Source organism: Chanodichthys erythropterus, chromosome 9, assembly GCF_024489055.1.
Source record: "Chanodichthys erythropterus isolate Z2021 chromosome 9, ASM2448905v1, whole genome shotgun sequence".
NCBI classification, from domain to species: Eukaryota; Metazoa; Chordata; class Actinopteri; order Cypriniformes; family Xenocyprididae; genus Chanodichthys; species Chanodichthys erythropterus.
The window spans coordinates 2515408-2533481 of record NC_090229.1 but is presented as its reverse complement, the minus strand read 5'-3'; the positions used below and the strand labels follow the sequence as shown (position 1 = coordinate 2533481).

Genomic DNA, 18074 nt, shown 5'->3' with positions numbered 1-18074 from the left:
ATATCTCACAATTCTGACTTTATATCTCGCAATTCCGACTTTATATCACGCAATTCCGACTTTATATCACGCAATTCCGACTTTATATCTCGCAATTCTGACTTTATATCTCGCAATTCTGACTTTATATCTCGCAATTCTGACTTTATATCTCACAATTCTGACTTTATATCTCGCAATTCCGACTTTATATCTCGCAATTCTGACTTTATATCTCACAATTCTGACTTTATATCTCGCAATTCCGACTTTATATCTCGCAATTCTGACTTTATATCTCGCAATTCTGACTTTATATCTCACAATTCTGACTTTATATCTCACAATTCTGACTTTATATCTCGCAATTCTGACTTTATATCTCACAATTCTGACTTTATATCTCGCAATTCCGACTTTATATCTCGCAATTCTGACTTTATATCTCACAATTCTGACTTTTTATCTCGCAATTCCGACTTTATATCTCGCAATTCCGACTTTATATCTCGTAATTCTGACTTTATATCTCGCAATTCTGACTTTATATCTCGCAATTCCGACTTTATATCTCGTAATTCTGACTTTATATCTCACAATTCTGACTTTATATCTTGCAATTCTAACTTTATATCATGCAATTCCGACTTTATATCTCGCAATTCCGACTTTATATCTCGCAATTCTGACTTTATATCTCACAATTCTGACTTTATATCTCGCAATTCTGACTTTATATCACGCAATTCCGACTTTATATCACGCAATTCCGACTTACATTATATCTCGCAATTCCGACTTTTTATCTCGCAATTCTGACTTTATATCTCGCAATTCTGACTTTATATCTCGCAATTCTGACTTTATATCTCGCAATTCTGACTTTTTATCACGCAATTCTGACTTTATATCTCGCAATTCTGACTTTATATCATGCAATTCCGACTTTATATCTCGCAATTCTGACTTTATATCTCGCAATTCTGACTTTATATCTCGCAATTCTGACTTTATATCACGCAATTTCGACTTAATATCACGCAATTCCGACTTACTTTATATCTCGCAATTCCGACTTTTTATCTCGCAATTCCGACTTTATATCTCACAATTCTGACTTTATATCATGGAATTCTGACTTACTTTATATCTCGCAATTCCGACTTTTTATCTCGCAATTCCGACTTTATATCTCACAATTCTGACTTACTTTATATCTCGCAATTCCGACTTTACATCTCACAATTCCGACTTTATATCTCACAATTCTGACTTTATATCTTGCAATTCCGACTTTATATCTCACAATTCTGACTTTATATCTCGCAATTCTGACTTTATATCTCGCAATTCCGACTTTATATCTCGCAATTCCGACTTTATATCTCGCAATTCTGACTTTATATCTCACAATTCTGACTTTATATCTCGCAATTCTAACTTTATATCTCGCAATTCCAACTTTATATCTCGCTATTCTGACTTTATATCTCGCAATTCTGACTTTATATCTCGCAATTCTGACTTTATATCACGCAATTTTGACTTTATATCTCACAATTCCGACTTTAGAACTCGCAATTGTGATTTAATATTGTGCAATTGTGAGAAAAAAGTCACAATTATCTTTTTTTTTATTCCGTGGCGGAATCAAGCTTCTATAGACTAGTGTTCTAAGTTACTTTTTAAAAAACACGTCTCCAGACCTTATTAACCTGCGTTTGCTTTTTACAGCAAAAACGTTTTGTGTGTAAACCGGCCCTTAGTCTGCATCTGATGATCCACTGAGGTCATTAACTTTGAGCCCATCTTCTTAGTTTGAGATGCATGTACGTGATCAGCTGGAGACCGTGGGCCGTTCGTTGTGTTTCCAGATCAAGATCCGCCTGTTATGATTCGCAATATCTTCATGGAATTCTCTTCAAAGCCACCGCTGATGGATGGAGTCCGAGTCGGCTGTTTTGTTTTGCTCTGACAGTAACGTCTACTGGCATCTCCCGCGCAGGGGACGTCCCGCCGGCGGCTTTATGACTCATCCAACCACAATACTAAATACATGTCAGCACGGGAAACCTTATCCAAGACGGGCTTTGATCTGCAGAGATTCATGCGCGCTCTGGAGGTGACGGCAGGCTTGTAAGAGCCGGTGTTGGTTTACACTCACTCTGAGCGTGTATGAGACCACCCATTGCTCCCAAAACAGCCCTCTTTCAGCGGCCCACTGAGTCATTTAGTCCCACTACATTTATTTGTGCGCTGCAGTGTTTACGTTGAGTGAAGCCAAACTGAGAGACGAAGCGTTACGAGCCGCGCGTTTCTCATGCTACGCCGTGTTTTCTCTCTCGTGGCTCGTGAGATGTTGGTGATTTATGGACTCGGCTTTTGTTTTATTTTGATGTCGTGGTGGAAAGAATTAATAAAATGCGCCGATCTCAGCACTTCCAGCGAGACCAAAGAGTCAAATATTTCTCCTCCGGTCGGTTAAAGCAGCGGATTGAGGTTAGTTGGGTAAAGGCTTGTTCACTCCAAGAATGACAACTTTAAATCTTAAAGATATTCTTCTAAAAATCATTCTAAAGGTAACAGTAGCAAAGTCCACATCTATAATGAATACAACAGAAGACTGTGAGATACAAAGTCAGAATTGCGAGATATAAAGTTGGAATTTTTATATGATACAAAGTCGGAATTGCGAGATATAAAGTCGGAATTGCTTGATATAAAGTTGGAATAGCGTGAATTAAAGTCAGAATTGCGAGATATAAGATCAGAATTGCAAGATACAAAGTCGGAATTGCTTTACATAAAGTTGGAATCGCATGATACAAAGTTGGAATTGCATGATACAAAATCGTAATTGCGTGACAAAGTCGGAATAGTGTGAAATAAAGTCGGAATAACGTGAAATAAAGTCGGAATTGCATGATATAACGTCGGAATTGCATGACAAAGTTGGAATAGCGTGAAATAAGGTCAGAATTGCGAGATATAAAGTCAGAATTACGTGACATAAAGTCGGAATTGTGTGACAAAGTCGTAATTGCATTACATAAAGTTGGAATTGCATGATGCAAAGTCGGAATTGTGAGATATAAAGTCAGAATTGCGTGACAAAGTCGGAATTGCGTGATTTAAAGTCAAAATAGTGAGATAACTCGTACTTTATATCCCGCAATTGCCAATTTAAATCTTGCAATTGTGAGAAAGAAAGTCAGAATTGTGAGATAAAAAGATGCAATTTTTATTTTTTTATTTAGTGGTGGAAACAAGCTTCAATAATATAATCACTTTCAGAATGATTTTTTCCAGCTGATGAACGATAAAAACACTGACAACTAATCAGAATCCATCCTGTTTAAAGAGCTCCAGCATTTAAAGCGGCAGACGATAAAACTGCAGCGCGTATAATAAACAGAATGATGTCGTCCGCTGGGGTGAACGCTAATATAGTTATCGTTATAGTTATTGTTCTTGGTTTGAACGGGCCTTTAGTCTGTTCAGCTGCTCACATGAATCAAATCAGGAAATGCTCCTTTATGAAGGGTTATGTGTATTAAACTTCATTTAAAGTAGAATGATTGATTGATTTGATAGATTTGATAATGGATTGAGGTATTTTATTGCGTGTGATTTGTTGTAATGTTGCTGTGTTTCAGGTCGTGTATTTTCTATCGGGCGTGCGCGGACATCCCTCGAGGAACCGAGCTGCTGGTTTGGTACAACGACAGCTACACGTCTTTCTTCGGGATCCCGCTGCAGTGCGTCGCACAAGACGAAAACTGTGAGAGTCTCGCAAACTCCTCTGTAACACAATTTATTAACACGTTATTCCCATTACAGAGTCACTGATGCTTGTTTCTGAGTGTTTTCCGCCATTGTTTTTCCATCTTTCATATGCCATTCAGGCGTTTAACTGTTTGTTGTAGCGTTTAGTCGCTTAGTTCATCCAGAATATGGCCTGGTGAATGTTTCACCCACATTGCAGACGGGTTTGAACTCAACAGTGTCCGTTCTGAATGTACTTCTGCAGCAATCATTCATGTTCTCAGTATAAACCAGCACTCGCTCCTCACAGCGAAGCCTGTTCCTGTGGAGGCTGAGAAATCCTGGACGTGACAGTTGAGTGTTTACACCAGACAGACTTTATGAGTTCAGTCTGGTTACTGTTCTGTTTAGACAGCGCTCTTTCCTTCCAAACGCTTCTCTAGAGCGTGTCGTGTGTGTGATGGATGTGATACTGTACATGAGAGCTCTTCATCGATCTCATTATGTGCTCTTCAGAAAGACTAAAAAGCTGTTTCTGAAATTCTGTGGTTTGCACTACAAAAAAAGATTTTTTCCCCCAGCACAAATATCTAAACATTCTTAAATCAAGATACATTTACTGGAGAAGCAAAATGACTGAAGATATTAAGACTTGTTTAATCAAAATGAAGTGTTTGTGCTTAAAACAAGAACAAATATCTGCCAATGAGGTCAGAAAAATAAACTTGTTTTCACTTTGAATTAAGATTATTTTTCTGACTCCATTGGCAGATATTTGTTCTTGTTTTAAGCACTAACTCACTTGATTCTGATTTATTTTTCAGTCTTAATATCTTCAGTCATTTCTCTTTTCATCTTGATTTAAGAATGTTTAGATATTGGTGATGGAAAACAAGCCAGAAACACTGAGGAAGAACATACATTTTTTGAAGGATTCATATCTGAATCTGAATATATGAAAACATACTCATATTACTTTGGTTTGTTCTGAAAACCACGACTAACATGTAATCAGTGCGAGTCCTGAAATAGCCTGAGCTGATCTGTGCGTGTTTTCAGAGCGTCTCTTCACGTTGGGTCTAATCTCACGTCTACGGCTGACGCTCAGCAGTGATCAGACGAGGTCTGGAGATTCATACTTCATACTGCATTGAATGCGCTGGCTTTATTAAATCAGAGCGCTCTCACATGTCTCGTCTTACAGTCGGCTAATTCAGTGTTTATGTGCACAGCGTGTTGCGTGATGAAGAATGTGGAATGAGGTTTGATGATGGAAGCGTTTCTGTTCCGCTGTCTGAATGTAAAGCAGCTTTGAAGATGCCAGTTCCTTATTATTTATTTAAATAATTCTTTTGAAAATATTTATTTAAAAAATAAAAAATATTTTTATTTTAAAAAATATTTTAAAAATAATTATTTAAAGAAATAATTTAATAAAAATAAATTAAACTAAAAATAAATAAATTAATAAATACAATTTCTTTATAAATAAAATGTATAAAATTTTATTTTGAATTAATTAACATTAAATTTATTGCATTGATGATTAAAGATATACAATTATTTATTTACAAATTAAAACAAAGAAAAATAATGTTGTAAAATGAAGCTCTATTTCTGTGTGATCAATGAAATCTACCGTTCAAAATATTTTTAAAGAAATTAATACTTGCAAACACGCAATGCAAAGAAGCATTAAACCAATCTAAAGTGACAGTAACGACATTTATAATGTTACAAAATATTCTTTTCAAATACTTTCTATTCATCAAAGAATCCTGAAAAATAAGATGTATCACAGTTTCCACATAAATATGAACTGTTTTCAACACTGATAATAATAATAAATGTTTCTTGAGCAGCAAATCATCATATTAGAATGATTTCTGAAGGATCATGTGACTCTGAAGACTGGAGTAATGATGCTGAAAATTCAGCTTTGATCACAGGAATAAATTATATTTTACTATATATTCACATATATAAAAGTTCTTTTAAATTACAAAAATATTTCACTGTGTATTTTTAATCAAATAAATGCAGCCTTGGTGAGCAGAAGAAACATTAAAAGTCTTAAACTTTAGACCGCTAGTGTATCTAAGTGAGTGTCGTTGATCATGTGACTCTTTGTAAAGGTTTGGTTAGATCAGATCATGTATCTGCAGTGCAGCTGTCATTAACGTTCTTAACCCATCTTTCACTCAGATGTTTGTGTCTGCTTGTGCTCGTGTCGCAGTGAACGTGCCGTCTACTGTAATGGAGGCCATGACCCGTCAGGACTCCCTCCAGCCCTTCAGTAAGAGCCCCAAACCCTCCTCGCTGGTCCTGCCGCGCTCCATGGTCTTTCCTCAGTCGCCCTGCTCGCGGAGCTTCTCGCTGCTGGACAAGACCGGCCACGCCGAGTCCAGTTTAAACCAGATGAGCGCCAAGAACCAGCGCGTGCTGGCCAGCCCCACGTCTACCAGCCAGCTGAGCTCCGAGTTCAGTGACTGGCACCTGTGGAAATGCGGCCAGTGCTTCAAGACCTTCACGCAGCGAATCCTGCTGCAGATGCACGTGTGCACGCAGAACCCCGACAGGTACGACAATAGCATCAATTCAGTTCAATGTTGATTCAGTTCAGTTCAGTAGCAGTGTAAATGTTGTAAGGTTCAATTATGAACCAAATTCAGTTCAGTTCAATAATGGTGTCAATGTTACAAAATTCATCAATTATGAAACAAATTCAATTCAGTTCAATTCAGTTCAATGTTGATTCAGTTCAGTTCAGTAGCAGTGTAAATGTTGTAAAGTTCAATTATGAAACAAATTTAATTCAGTTCAATAATGGTGTCAATGTTACAAAATTCATCAATTATGAAACAAATTCAGTTCAATTCAGTTCAATGTTGATTCATTTCAGTTCAGTAACAGTCTAAATGTTGTAAAGTTCAATTATGAACCAAATTCAGTTCAGTTCAATAATGGTGTCAGTGTAACATAATTCATCAATTATGAAACAAATTCAATTCAGTTCAATTCAGTTCAATGTTGATTCAGTTCAGTTCAATATTTATTCACTTAATTCAATGTTGATTCAATTCAGTTTAATAGCAGTGTAAATGTTGAAAAGTTCAATTATGAATCAAATTCAGTTCAGTTCAATAACAGTCAATGTTGCAAATTAATTAATTTCAGTTCAGTAAGTTTCAGTGTTGCAATTATTGTTTGATTGTGAAATTAATTCAACTAAAGCAGCTCTACAGAAGACAATAGTGTCAATTCAGTTCAATAACAGTGTAAATGCTGAAAAGTTTAAATATGTAGCATTCAGTTCAGGGTTAATTCAATTCAATGACTGTGTAAAAATTAATTTATGAAACAAATTCAGTTCAGTTCAATAATGGTGTCAATGTTGGAAAATTAATTAATTATGAAATGAATTCCACTAAAGCAGCTCTACAGAAGACAATAGCATCAATTCAGTTCAATGTTGATTCAGTTCAGTTCAGTGTAAATGTTGTAAAGTTCAATTATGAAACAAATTCAGTTCAGTTCAATAATGGTGTCAATGTTACAAAATTCATCAATTATGAAACAAATTCAATTCAGTTCAATTCAGTTCAATGTTGATTCAGTTCAGTAGTAGTGTAAATGTTGTAAAGTTCAATTATGAACCAAATTCAGTTCAGTTCAATAACAGTCAATGTTGCAAATTAATTAATTTCAGTTCAGTAAGTTTCAGTGTTGCAATTATTGTTTGATTGTGAAATTAATTCAACTAAAGCAGCTCTACAGAAGACAATAGTGTCAATTCAGTTCAATAACAGTGTAAATGCTGAAAAGTTCAAATATGTAGCATTCAGTTCAGTTCAATGTTGATTCATTTCAATGACTGTGTGAATGTTTAAAAATTCATTTATTAAACAAATTCAATTCAGTTCAATTACAGTGTCAATGTTGTAAAATTAATCGACTGTGAAATGAATTCAACTAAAGCAGCTCTACAGAAGACAGTAGCATCAATTCAGTTCAATGTTGATTCAGTTCAGTTCAGTAGCAGTGTAAATGTTGTAAAGTTCAATAATAAAACAAATTTAATTCAGTTCAATAATGGTGTCAATGTTACAAAATTCATCAATTATGAAACAAATTCAATTCAGTTCAATTCAGTTCAATGTTGATTCAGTTCAGTTCAGTAGCAGTGTAAATGTTGTAAAGTTCAATAATAAAACAAATTTAATTCAGTTCAATAATGGTGTCAATGTTACAAAATTCATCAATTATGAAACAAATTCAATTCAGTTCAATTCAGTTCAATGTTGATTCAGTTCAGTTCAATATTTATTCAATTAATTCAATGTTGATTCAATTCAGTTTAATAGCAGTGTAAATGTTGTAAAGTTCAAGTATGAATCAAATTCAGTTCAGTTCAATAACAGTCAATGTTGCAAATTAATTAATTTCAGTTCAGTAAGTTTCAGTGTTGCAATTATTGTTTGATTGTGAAATTAATTCAACTAAAGCAGCTCTACAGAAGACAATAGTGTCAATTCAGTTCAATTCGGTTCAATAACAGTGTAAATGCTGAAAAGTTTAAATATGTAGCATTCAGTTCAGTGTTAATTCAATTCAATGACTGTGTGAATGTTTAAAAATTAATTTATGAAACAAATTCAATTCAGTTCAATAATGATGTCAATGTTAGAAAATTCATCAATTATGAAACTAATTCAGTTCAGTTCAATTACAGTGTCAATGTTGGAAAATTAATTAATGATGAAATGAATTCAACTAAAGCAGCTCTACAGAAGACAATAGCATCAATTCAGTTCAATGTTGATTCAGTTCAGTTCAGTGTAAATGTTGTAAAGTTCAATTATGAAACAAATTCAGTTCAGTTCAATAATGGTGTCAATGTTACAAAATTCATCAATTATGAAACAAATTCAATTCAGTTCAATAACAGTCAATGTTGATTCAGTTCAGTTCAATACTTATTCAATTCATTCAATGTTGATTCAGTTCAGTTCAATACTTTTTCAATTCATTCAATGTTGATTCAGTTCAGTTTAATAGCAGTGTCAATGTTGCAAAATGTATGTACTATGAAATGATAATAGTGTCGTCATTATTCAGTTGGTCAAATCGACAATGTTACTGGAGGCGTCTTTTAAACCCCAAGAAGAGTCAATAAACAGAAGAAGGTGAAGTCATCCTGATGAAGCGTGTGGCCTGATCTCTGTTGTTGTAACTGAAACTGAGCGTCATGATGGGATTCTTTCTAGAACATTGAATGTTTTCAGTCGTTGTAAACTCAGCTCTCACATGTTGATCCAGGAACCTCGCGTCTTCGCGCTAAATCGTGCGGCAGAATTAATGCGGCTGGTGAAGAACACGCTGATGAGCTGCTCACAGCAACATCTGACCTCCAGCATGAACCTTTTCCCTTCTCAGTCCAGAGCTTTGCCTCAGAAAGCAACACGGTTTCCGGGTCCAAACGCGGAGTGTAACATCTCTAAACCTAATTAAACACGGCAGAGGATGTATTGGAAATTTTTTGCTTAGCTCTATTTTCTCGGCTGCGTTCAGGCCTATAAATCAGCTGCTGCCGTCACAAAGAAATACCCACTCCAAAGGTGATGCAGAGGAAAACAGATGCCACTTATTCAATAAACTAATATTCATACAGAAGAAAAATGTTTGCGGGATACCCGAGGAGATGAAGTCAATGTGAGGCTTTGTCAATATTCAACTTTATGACCCTGAGGTGCAGATAAAATTTAGCTGAACAAGGCAATCTGGGATGCGCCGCTGTTTGGCCTGGAAGCCGGCGTGACTCTGGGAATCTGTTTTAAATGATCTCACACATGCTTTATGGCCTTTGGCTTATACATATTTATTGATGTTTAGTTTATATGTACATTTTAGAGGGGATAAATCATCGGATCATTGGAAAAAAATCCGTTTGTGCTGATGTGTTTTGCTGAGCCCTGGTCTGGACTCGAGGTGTTTTTCTTGTTTTTGTTTGCTCGCATCAATCACGTGACGACGTGCGGCTCCGGTAATGAGCAGAGCCCTCAAAAGAGCGATTCATTACGATATCGAGCAGAATTAACCAGCTCAAATAAATATTCTGCTTCTGAAAGAGTCAAATAAGACACGCGGAGGAAGCGCTTTAAGTGTACAGAGGTGAAAACCTGAATACGGTTTGTAGGACGGCTCCACCGCAGGCCTGGTGAAGGTTTGGGAAGTGCGGTATTGGAGGTCCGCAGGGTTATTTATGTCCTGCACCGGCCGCTGCAGCAATAAACAATAAGCCGACATTAATCACAAGTGCTGCTGGAGTTAATGCTCCACACACATTCATCATCTTAAGATATTCACCATCACTGCGTCTGCAGACAGAAAAACTTCAGTCACACGCGTTTGATTTCGCTGACAGTGGAGGATCTGCTCAGGAAACCCTGACATTAAAGACAGAAACTGTCAAGAAATCATCAGTTTCCACCTCGCTGCACTATTTCATATATTACATTTTATTTTATTTAACTTTTTAAATATAATTTGATATGCTTTTTTTTGTATATTAAATAATTTTGACATTTTAGATAGATGCATAGATAGATATATAATATAATATATTACATCATATATATATATATATATATATATATATATAATTATAAAATATAACTATATATGTATTATATTATATAATTATATATAAATATTAAATATTTTGTTTCTTTAAAAAAATAGTTGATATTTTAGATTGATACATAAATATATAATATATTACATAATTTTATAAATATAATTATATATTTATGAAAATAGATATAATATTATAATAATATATAAAATGCTACATATAGATAGAATATTTTCTTTAAAAAACAAGATATATATTAAATATTTAATTTCTTTTGTACTCTGTTATGAGAGAAAAATTAATATAAAAATTAATAAAAAAGAAAATGTATGTATACATTTCTAAAAAATGTACATAAGTGTCTATATATAATTATTTTAGAAATTTAAACATATATACAGTATATTATTATATTATTTGATTTTTTTCTATTTGATTTTTTATTTCATAATTTTGTCTCAGTTATGATTTTTGTCTCATAACAAAGACTTATTAATCAAATTTTTTTAAATATTTAAAATATTATTATTAAATATTAGATATTTTCACATTTTAGATAGATGCATATATATATAATATATTATATATAATATATATAATATATTACATTATATATTTATATATATATATATACATATATTATGTTATACAATTTTTATGTAATTATACATAAATATTAAATATTTTTCTTAAAAAATGTAAAATTTTAGATACATAAATAAATATTTAATTTATATTACAATATTTTATAAATATAATTATATACTTTTAAAAATAGATATAATATTATAATAATATATAAAATATTAGATATATAATATATATATAAAATATTTTTTTCTTTTTCAAAAACAAGATATAAAGTATTAAGTTTCTTTTGTACTCTGTTATGAAAAATAAATGATTGAGAAAAATTCTGTAAAAAAAGTATATTTAAAATTCTTATATATATATATATATGTAGAGAGTGAGGGAATTATTTTAGATTTTTAAACATATATTCTGTATATTATTTTTAATGTTTATTTTATTTGTTCTATTTTCTTTTATTTTTCATTATTATTTTGGTCTCAGAACGGAGACTGACGCCAGAATAAGAGGATCTGCTCATCATTTTGATGTGATTCACAAAAAAGCATGTTCTGGTTTTCATCAGTGCGTTCAGTCAGATGTTCTACTCGATTCAGGCTGACAGAAGCGATCCGACAGGACGGTTCCCGCGGCCTCTCGAACGGGACGAGCGGCTGCAGATATTGATCGATGGCCCGAACCGTGTTCTCGCCCCAGTGTTGATGAGGGTCACGCTGCCATGGCAACCGCATCGGGACGTCCCGTGATCTCTGTGCTCTGTGTTTCAGACCGTATCAGTGCGGACACTGCTCCCAGTCCTTCTCCCAGCCGTCGGAGCTGCGCAATCACGTGGTCACGCACTCCAGCGACCGGCCCTTCAAGTGCGGCTACTGCGGCCGAGCGTTCGCCGGCGCCACCACCCTCAACAACCACATCCGCACGCACACCGGGGAGAAGCCTTTCAAGTAAGTAACAGTGAGTACCATCGATTCCTAGAACTGCTTCCTTCACTGTTTACAATCTGAATCTCGCTCCACACTTTAGCTGGACACAAGCGCCACACTTCAAGCCTCAGCATGACAATGTTATCACACGCTTTCTTTAAAAGAATCAAACGACCGTCTGACTCCAGCATGCTTTCAGCTCTGGAGAAATACGACCCAGACCCTCTAGAGTTCAGATTATTTGTGTAAATGTCTTTGTTTTCAGTGTTAAACTGCTGAAAGTCTCGACGCTCTTCTCTTCCAGTAACAAATCAAGCATCTAATGAGCAATCAGTGAAACACAAACGTGTCATCAGCGTTTCAGGAGCTCCAGAGACGAAGAGCACAAAGACAATAGTGAAAGCGCCACAGAAATCTTTATCCGGTCAATAAGCCGGAGTTCTTCCGATCGAGCCGATCTGCTTGACAGAATCAGGCTGTTCCTCAGTTTAATGCGTCTGTCAGGAGATCATAAACACATCGAACCGTCGAGAGCGTGCGTTACACTCACATTCACGTGTTCACTGACGCTTTCATCAGCTCAAACATCTGAACGTTCTCAAATCAAGGTCATTTACTGGAGATTGACATGATGCTGAGAGATTATTAAGTGAGTTTATGCTTGAAATGCTTCAAAATGTGCCAATGGAGTCAGGAAAATAATCTTGTGTTCACTTCCACTTAAGATTATTTTTCTGATCATGTTGGCAGATATTTTTCTTTAAGTATTTTAAGCATAAACTCACCTTTTTTATTGTTTCATGTCATTTTGTTTCTCTAGTAAATGTATCTCGGTTCAGATATTTTACATTATTTACATTTATTTAAATTTATTTAGATGATTTACATTTAAACAACTTCCACGCATGACTGAGAATGTGAGAAAATAATGTTATTTTGTATTATTACATTTTTTTATTTATTTAATTTATATTATTTATTTAATTTTTATATATATATATATATATATATATATATACACATATATGTTTTAAATAATTTTAGAATTATATATAATAAATATAATTTTATAATAAAAAAATAAGTTTATATTCTAAAATATTAATTTATAAATATATATAATTTTGTGTTTTAAATATTTATTCAAGCTCTTATTTTTTGTAATTTAAAAACCAAATTATCTATCTATCTATCTATCTATCTATCTATCTATCTATCTATCTATCTATCTATCTATCTATCTATCTATATATCTATCTATCTATCTATCTATCTATATATATATATATATATATATATATATATATATATATAATATTAATGAATTATATATATATATATATATATATATATATATATATATATATATATATATATATATATATATATATATATATATATATATATATATATATATATATATAAAGGGGACCCTAACAACCCTAAATATATATATAATTTCTTATCATTTTGTGTTAAATATTTATTCAAGCTCTCATTTTTTTTAATTTTATTTTTAAAAATATTATGTTCTATGTATATTTATGTAATTAAATATTAATTTATATTTAGTATATATATATATATATATATATATATATATATATGTCATTTTTATAATTTTATTTTTAATAGTTTTTAAATCTTTTTTATGATTGTATTTTTAAATATATATATATATATATATTTGTGTAATTTTGATATATATAAATTTGTATATACAAAAATATATATTAATTTATATATATATATATATATATATATATATATATAATTTTGTATCATTTTATTTTAAATTATTCATAATTTGTATTATTATATTATATTATATTATTATTTATATTATTATTAATATTCATATTTATATTATTCAAGCTCTCATTTTTATATGAATATATATATATACATATATATATATATTTAAAATAATATATTTTAAAAATGCAATTATATTAAACTATTAAATGTGTGTGTGTGTAAAAAATAAAACAAATCAATTTCTTAATAAGTAAATTTCAAATTAAATACAATAATACAAAAAAAAGAAATGACTACACATTATTTTCTCTAATATATTATGTATATGTGAGAGAATAACATGATTATTTTAGCTCAAACAACTGAGCGCAGCGCTTGCGACACGAAGGTCGTGGGTTCGATTCCCAGGAAATGCATGAAAACCAATGTAAACCTCGTGGCTTTGGATAAAAAGATTGAGAACTGCTGATGTTCAGATGATCGTGTTCTCCAGACTCAAACCTGCAGAATAAAGACACGCGGTGCTCGCTTTGATCAGCAGCCTCAGAGCTGCTTTTATTCTTTATCTGCGGTAAGTGACAGCGTTTCTGGACAGGCGTCTCCAGGGGCCGCCCATCCGCTCACATTATTGACAGCTCTCTGTGTTGTGAAGCCAGTCGTCGTCGTCATCAGGACTCGCAATTACACCTCGCCGGCCCGTACGCTTCCCACCGCTTTCAAGTGTCAGTTGTGGTTTCATCTGTGCCGCTCTGTTTGACTCGCGTGTGTGTGTGTGTGTGTGTGTGTGTGTGTGCAGGTGCGAGCGATGCGACCGCAGCTTCACGCAGGCCACTCAGCTCAGCAGACACCAGCGGATGCCCAACGAGTGCAAACCCATCAGCGAGAGCAGCGAATCAATCGAGGTGGATTAACTGATTGACCGGCCGGAATTAAACGGCGAGGGAAAATCATGATTAAATGTCACGGACACTTAAGCAAAACCAAAGATTTCCTAAGAGAAACTCTCAATCACGCGCAGAAAACCAAAAGCAGTAATAAAATAAGTGAGATGTTAAGAGTTATCGATCCTGGCACAGATAGGGGCGGGGCAGGGGCGGGGCCATTGGGTTTGGGGAGATTATTTATTCATGAGTTAGTCAAATGAGATTGTGTTCAGAAGACACTGCAGAAACCGACGCTCTCTCTCTCTCTCTCTCTCTCTCTCAGGACACTCATTCAGTACAGTTATTACAGTATTTATATATTACAGTTGATAAAGATCCACTAAATAATATTATTTTGATTTTATTAATGCATAATTTAATTGTATGCATATGCATGCATGCATATAATTAATTTCAAATGTTAAAATTAATATAAATATTTTTCATTGTTAGTTCACTGATTTATCTAAACATTCTTAAAGTACATTTACTGGAGAAATTATTGATCAAAATGATTAAAACAAGAACAAATATCTGCCAATGGAGTCAGAAAATGATCTTAATTCAAAGATATTTTTAAACATTTCAAGCATAAACTTTCTCGAAAACACCTCTCGTCTCGTCATTTTGCATTTCCAGTGAATGTGTCTTGTTTTAGATATTACATTTTTCAATTAAAAATACTTTATTACACACACACACACACACACATTCATCAGACTGTAGTCGTGAGGAGGAGCAGCTCTTTCTGCAGTGTCGAGGTTCTGTCCAGCACACAAAACCTGATTCATATATATATATATAATATAATATAATATAATATATATATATCTATCTAGATGTGTTTGACTGCGTTATGAGGCCGTGTGTGTTCAGGGTCGAGCGGACAGAATCGCTCCACGTCTGTGTAATCGCACCGTTTCAGCAGCATGACGTACAGGGCAGCGACTGCTTCACCAAAAATGACTTTTCTTTGTATAAAATGTAAATTATGAATATTATATTTCTCCCATATCATGCTGTATGGCACTTTTGACAATTATCATTATTTAATATTTCAACTCTGTGTAAAGGGAATCACAGCAGACCGAATGTCGATCGTTTACTTTGTTACTGAACTTTCTATCTTCAGTTTCCAGAGACTCTTTCTAATCAAAGTCATTACGATGTTTCACTCTAACCAAAGCCACTCCTTTTCTAAACACACAGAATCTATTTTGTTTTTACGAATCATGTGAAACTCTGTGCTGTTTTTTCAAATCCACCTTCTGTTTGCATGATTTCAACATTTTTGTACATAAACAGGCCAAAAAATGTTCTTGTGAATAAAGTAATGACCGAACTTTGATTAACATTAAACTGCTTGATTGTATTTGATATTATTTCGCATGCAATGTATTCTTCCGCAGGAGCGGCTCCTGTTGTCCTCTTTATAAACACGAGAGTGAGTTTTTCCGCTCTTCCCTTGTTCTTGCAGAAGCGTGAGATCCATCTTCGGCCGCTGGTGATGTATCTCGGGCCCCTGCGGTGTCTGCGGGGAAGGTCACGTCCCCCAGCGCCGGCGCGTCTCGGGCAGCTGTCGAGGGGTTACGCGTCTGACCCGCACACGTGAACCCGCGCACCATCTGATTTATTAGGCCGCGCACCTTTTCCCCGATTTCAGGCCGGAGTCCTTCTTTCATGTGGAGCGCTCGAGCGCTCGTGTGTTTGTTTGCCGCGCCGCTGATAAACGGGGTAAATGATCGGAGCGCATTACATCAACATTATTCCCAACGTTTCTGGCTTTGTTGTGTTTTGTTTGGCTCGTCTGCCGCCGCACACTATTAGAGCAATACTTACAGTCTTAATATAGTACCGGCCTCCTGGTTCGACTGTAGACTTTGGAAAATCTGCTGCTATTCAGAGTCCCTGCGCTGCCAATTACACTTCATTATTACAGTTCAAGGTTCTTTAGTGACAAAAAACATGCTCTTCCTCTTGTTTTCCAGCACAAATATCTAAACATTCTTAAATCAAGAAACATTTCCTGGAGAAGAGAAATGACTGAAGATATTAAGACTGGAAAATGAAGTGAGTTTGTGCTTAAAACAAGAACAAATATCTACAAATGAAGAGTTTGGTTCCAATAACTCCATTTTGATTCATTTGAGCAAAAATGCGTTTTCTTTACCAAGAAAGCGGCAAGATGAAAACCACTATTTTCTGTTTCAGACTTTCACATGGCATCTTTTGGTTATAAAAACATTAAACATTCAAATCTACATTTTGATTTTAAAAAGTTTATTATAAAAACTGATTATTTTTTTCCCAAAATGCATGACACTTTTTTTAATTAATTAATTCATCAATATAAAACTTATTTTTCATATTGAAAATGCACAACGTAAGTTGATTCACATATATGACTAAGCCAATATTTATCTTAAATACAGACATTTTACTAAAAATACATTCAGTCGTCGCTCTCAAAATGAATTCAACGGGTCATCTTGTTAATGTTATAAATTATTTGTCATCACCGATTAAAGAGTATCTGGCGCCACTGCACGGTTAAATAAACACATTTGCCGAGTACATTGGTATTAAAAACGGCTTTTTAAAAAAGCTTTCAATGGTTACAGAGCGTGGAATGGTGCGCTGTGATTGGTGTAGAGCGGATATATCGCGTTCTGCGGAAAAAGGAGACTGGCGTTTGTCGCGTTTTGGAAAGAAAGGGAGAAAACATGACAGAATAACACGACGGATATCGCATCTTGCGCAAAATTAATAAATGACTTTACCAACCAGATACAAATTTTTTTTGAAAACGGCGTTTATTGTGTTTTGGATCCAAACTCTTCATATGTAACATTCAATAATTCAAAAGGAAAACAAGTTTATCCATTGGCAGATATTTGTTCTTGTTTTAAGCACAAACTGTGTGCTAAAATAAGTTATCAGCATAACAGTGGAAGTTAAACCCGTAGCGTTTGATTATTTGTCCAATTGTTAAAGTATAAATATTGAAAAGAAGAGAACCCAAGACCGAACCTTGAGGAACACCAGAACTGATGGATTTGTGCTTCTGATTTATAAAGAAATTGTTGCCTCCCTGTCATAGAGGAGGAAAACCAATTATTTATACATCGTTCATGCAGCGTTTTAGTTGGACATTCGTCTAACATTTTTTAAACGTTTCTATCTGTTTCAGAACTTTCAGAGAATTCAAAAGTAACGTTCCCATAATGTTTGAAGAATGAGAAAATTCACAAAACCAAGAAAAGCATTTTTAAAAAACTTAATGGGAACGTTAGCAAAGAGTTCTTTGAAAATATTTTTTTTTTTACTTGGGGAAAAAACAAAAATACGTTTTAAGAACGTTTTGTCAACGTTCTCATTAAGTTATGAAAACATTATTTTAAAGGTTCTCTAACATTTGCATAAAAACGTTTTTATGCAAATGTTAAAGTAGTGGTTCATTATGTCACTTTTTAGCTTTAGTTAGTGTGTAATGTTGCTGTT

The 18074-nt window shown here is 33.9% G+C and overlaps 1 protein-coding gene across 2 annotated transcripts in view; it reads left to right on the top strand.

The window, feature by feature from the left end:
* prdm6 (PR domain containing 6) overlaps positions 1-14715 on the top strand; it is a 31801-nt gene extending 17086 nt beyond the window's left edge. Inside the window, exons 4-7 of one of the 2 annotated variants that reach the window (XM_067393431.1) lie at positions 3636-3760; positions 5981-6323; positions 11737-11913; positions 14447-14715. In XM_067393431.1, the coding sequence (XP_067249532.1) occupies positions 3636-3760; positions 5981-6323; positions 11737-11913; positions 14447-14561 (760 nt within the window). In that variant the 3' untranslated portion in view covers positions 14562-14715. Of the gene's footprint in view, positions 1-3635; positions 3761-5980; positions 6324-11736; positions 11924-14446 lie in introns of both variants that reach the window. The other variant, XM_067393432.1, reaches the window with a different exon arrangement.
* The last annotated feature ends 3359 nt before the right edge of the window (positions 14716-18074 follow it).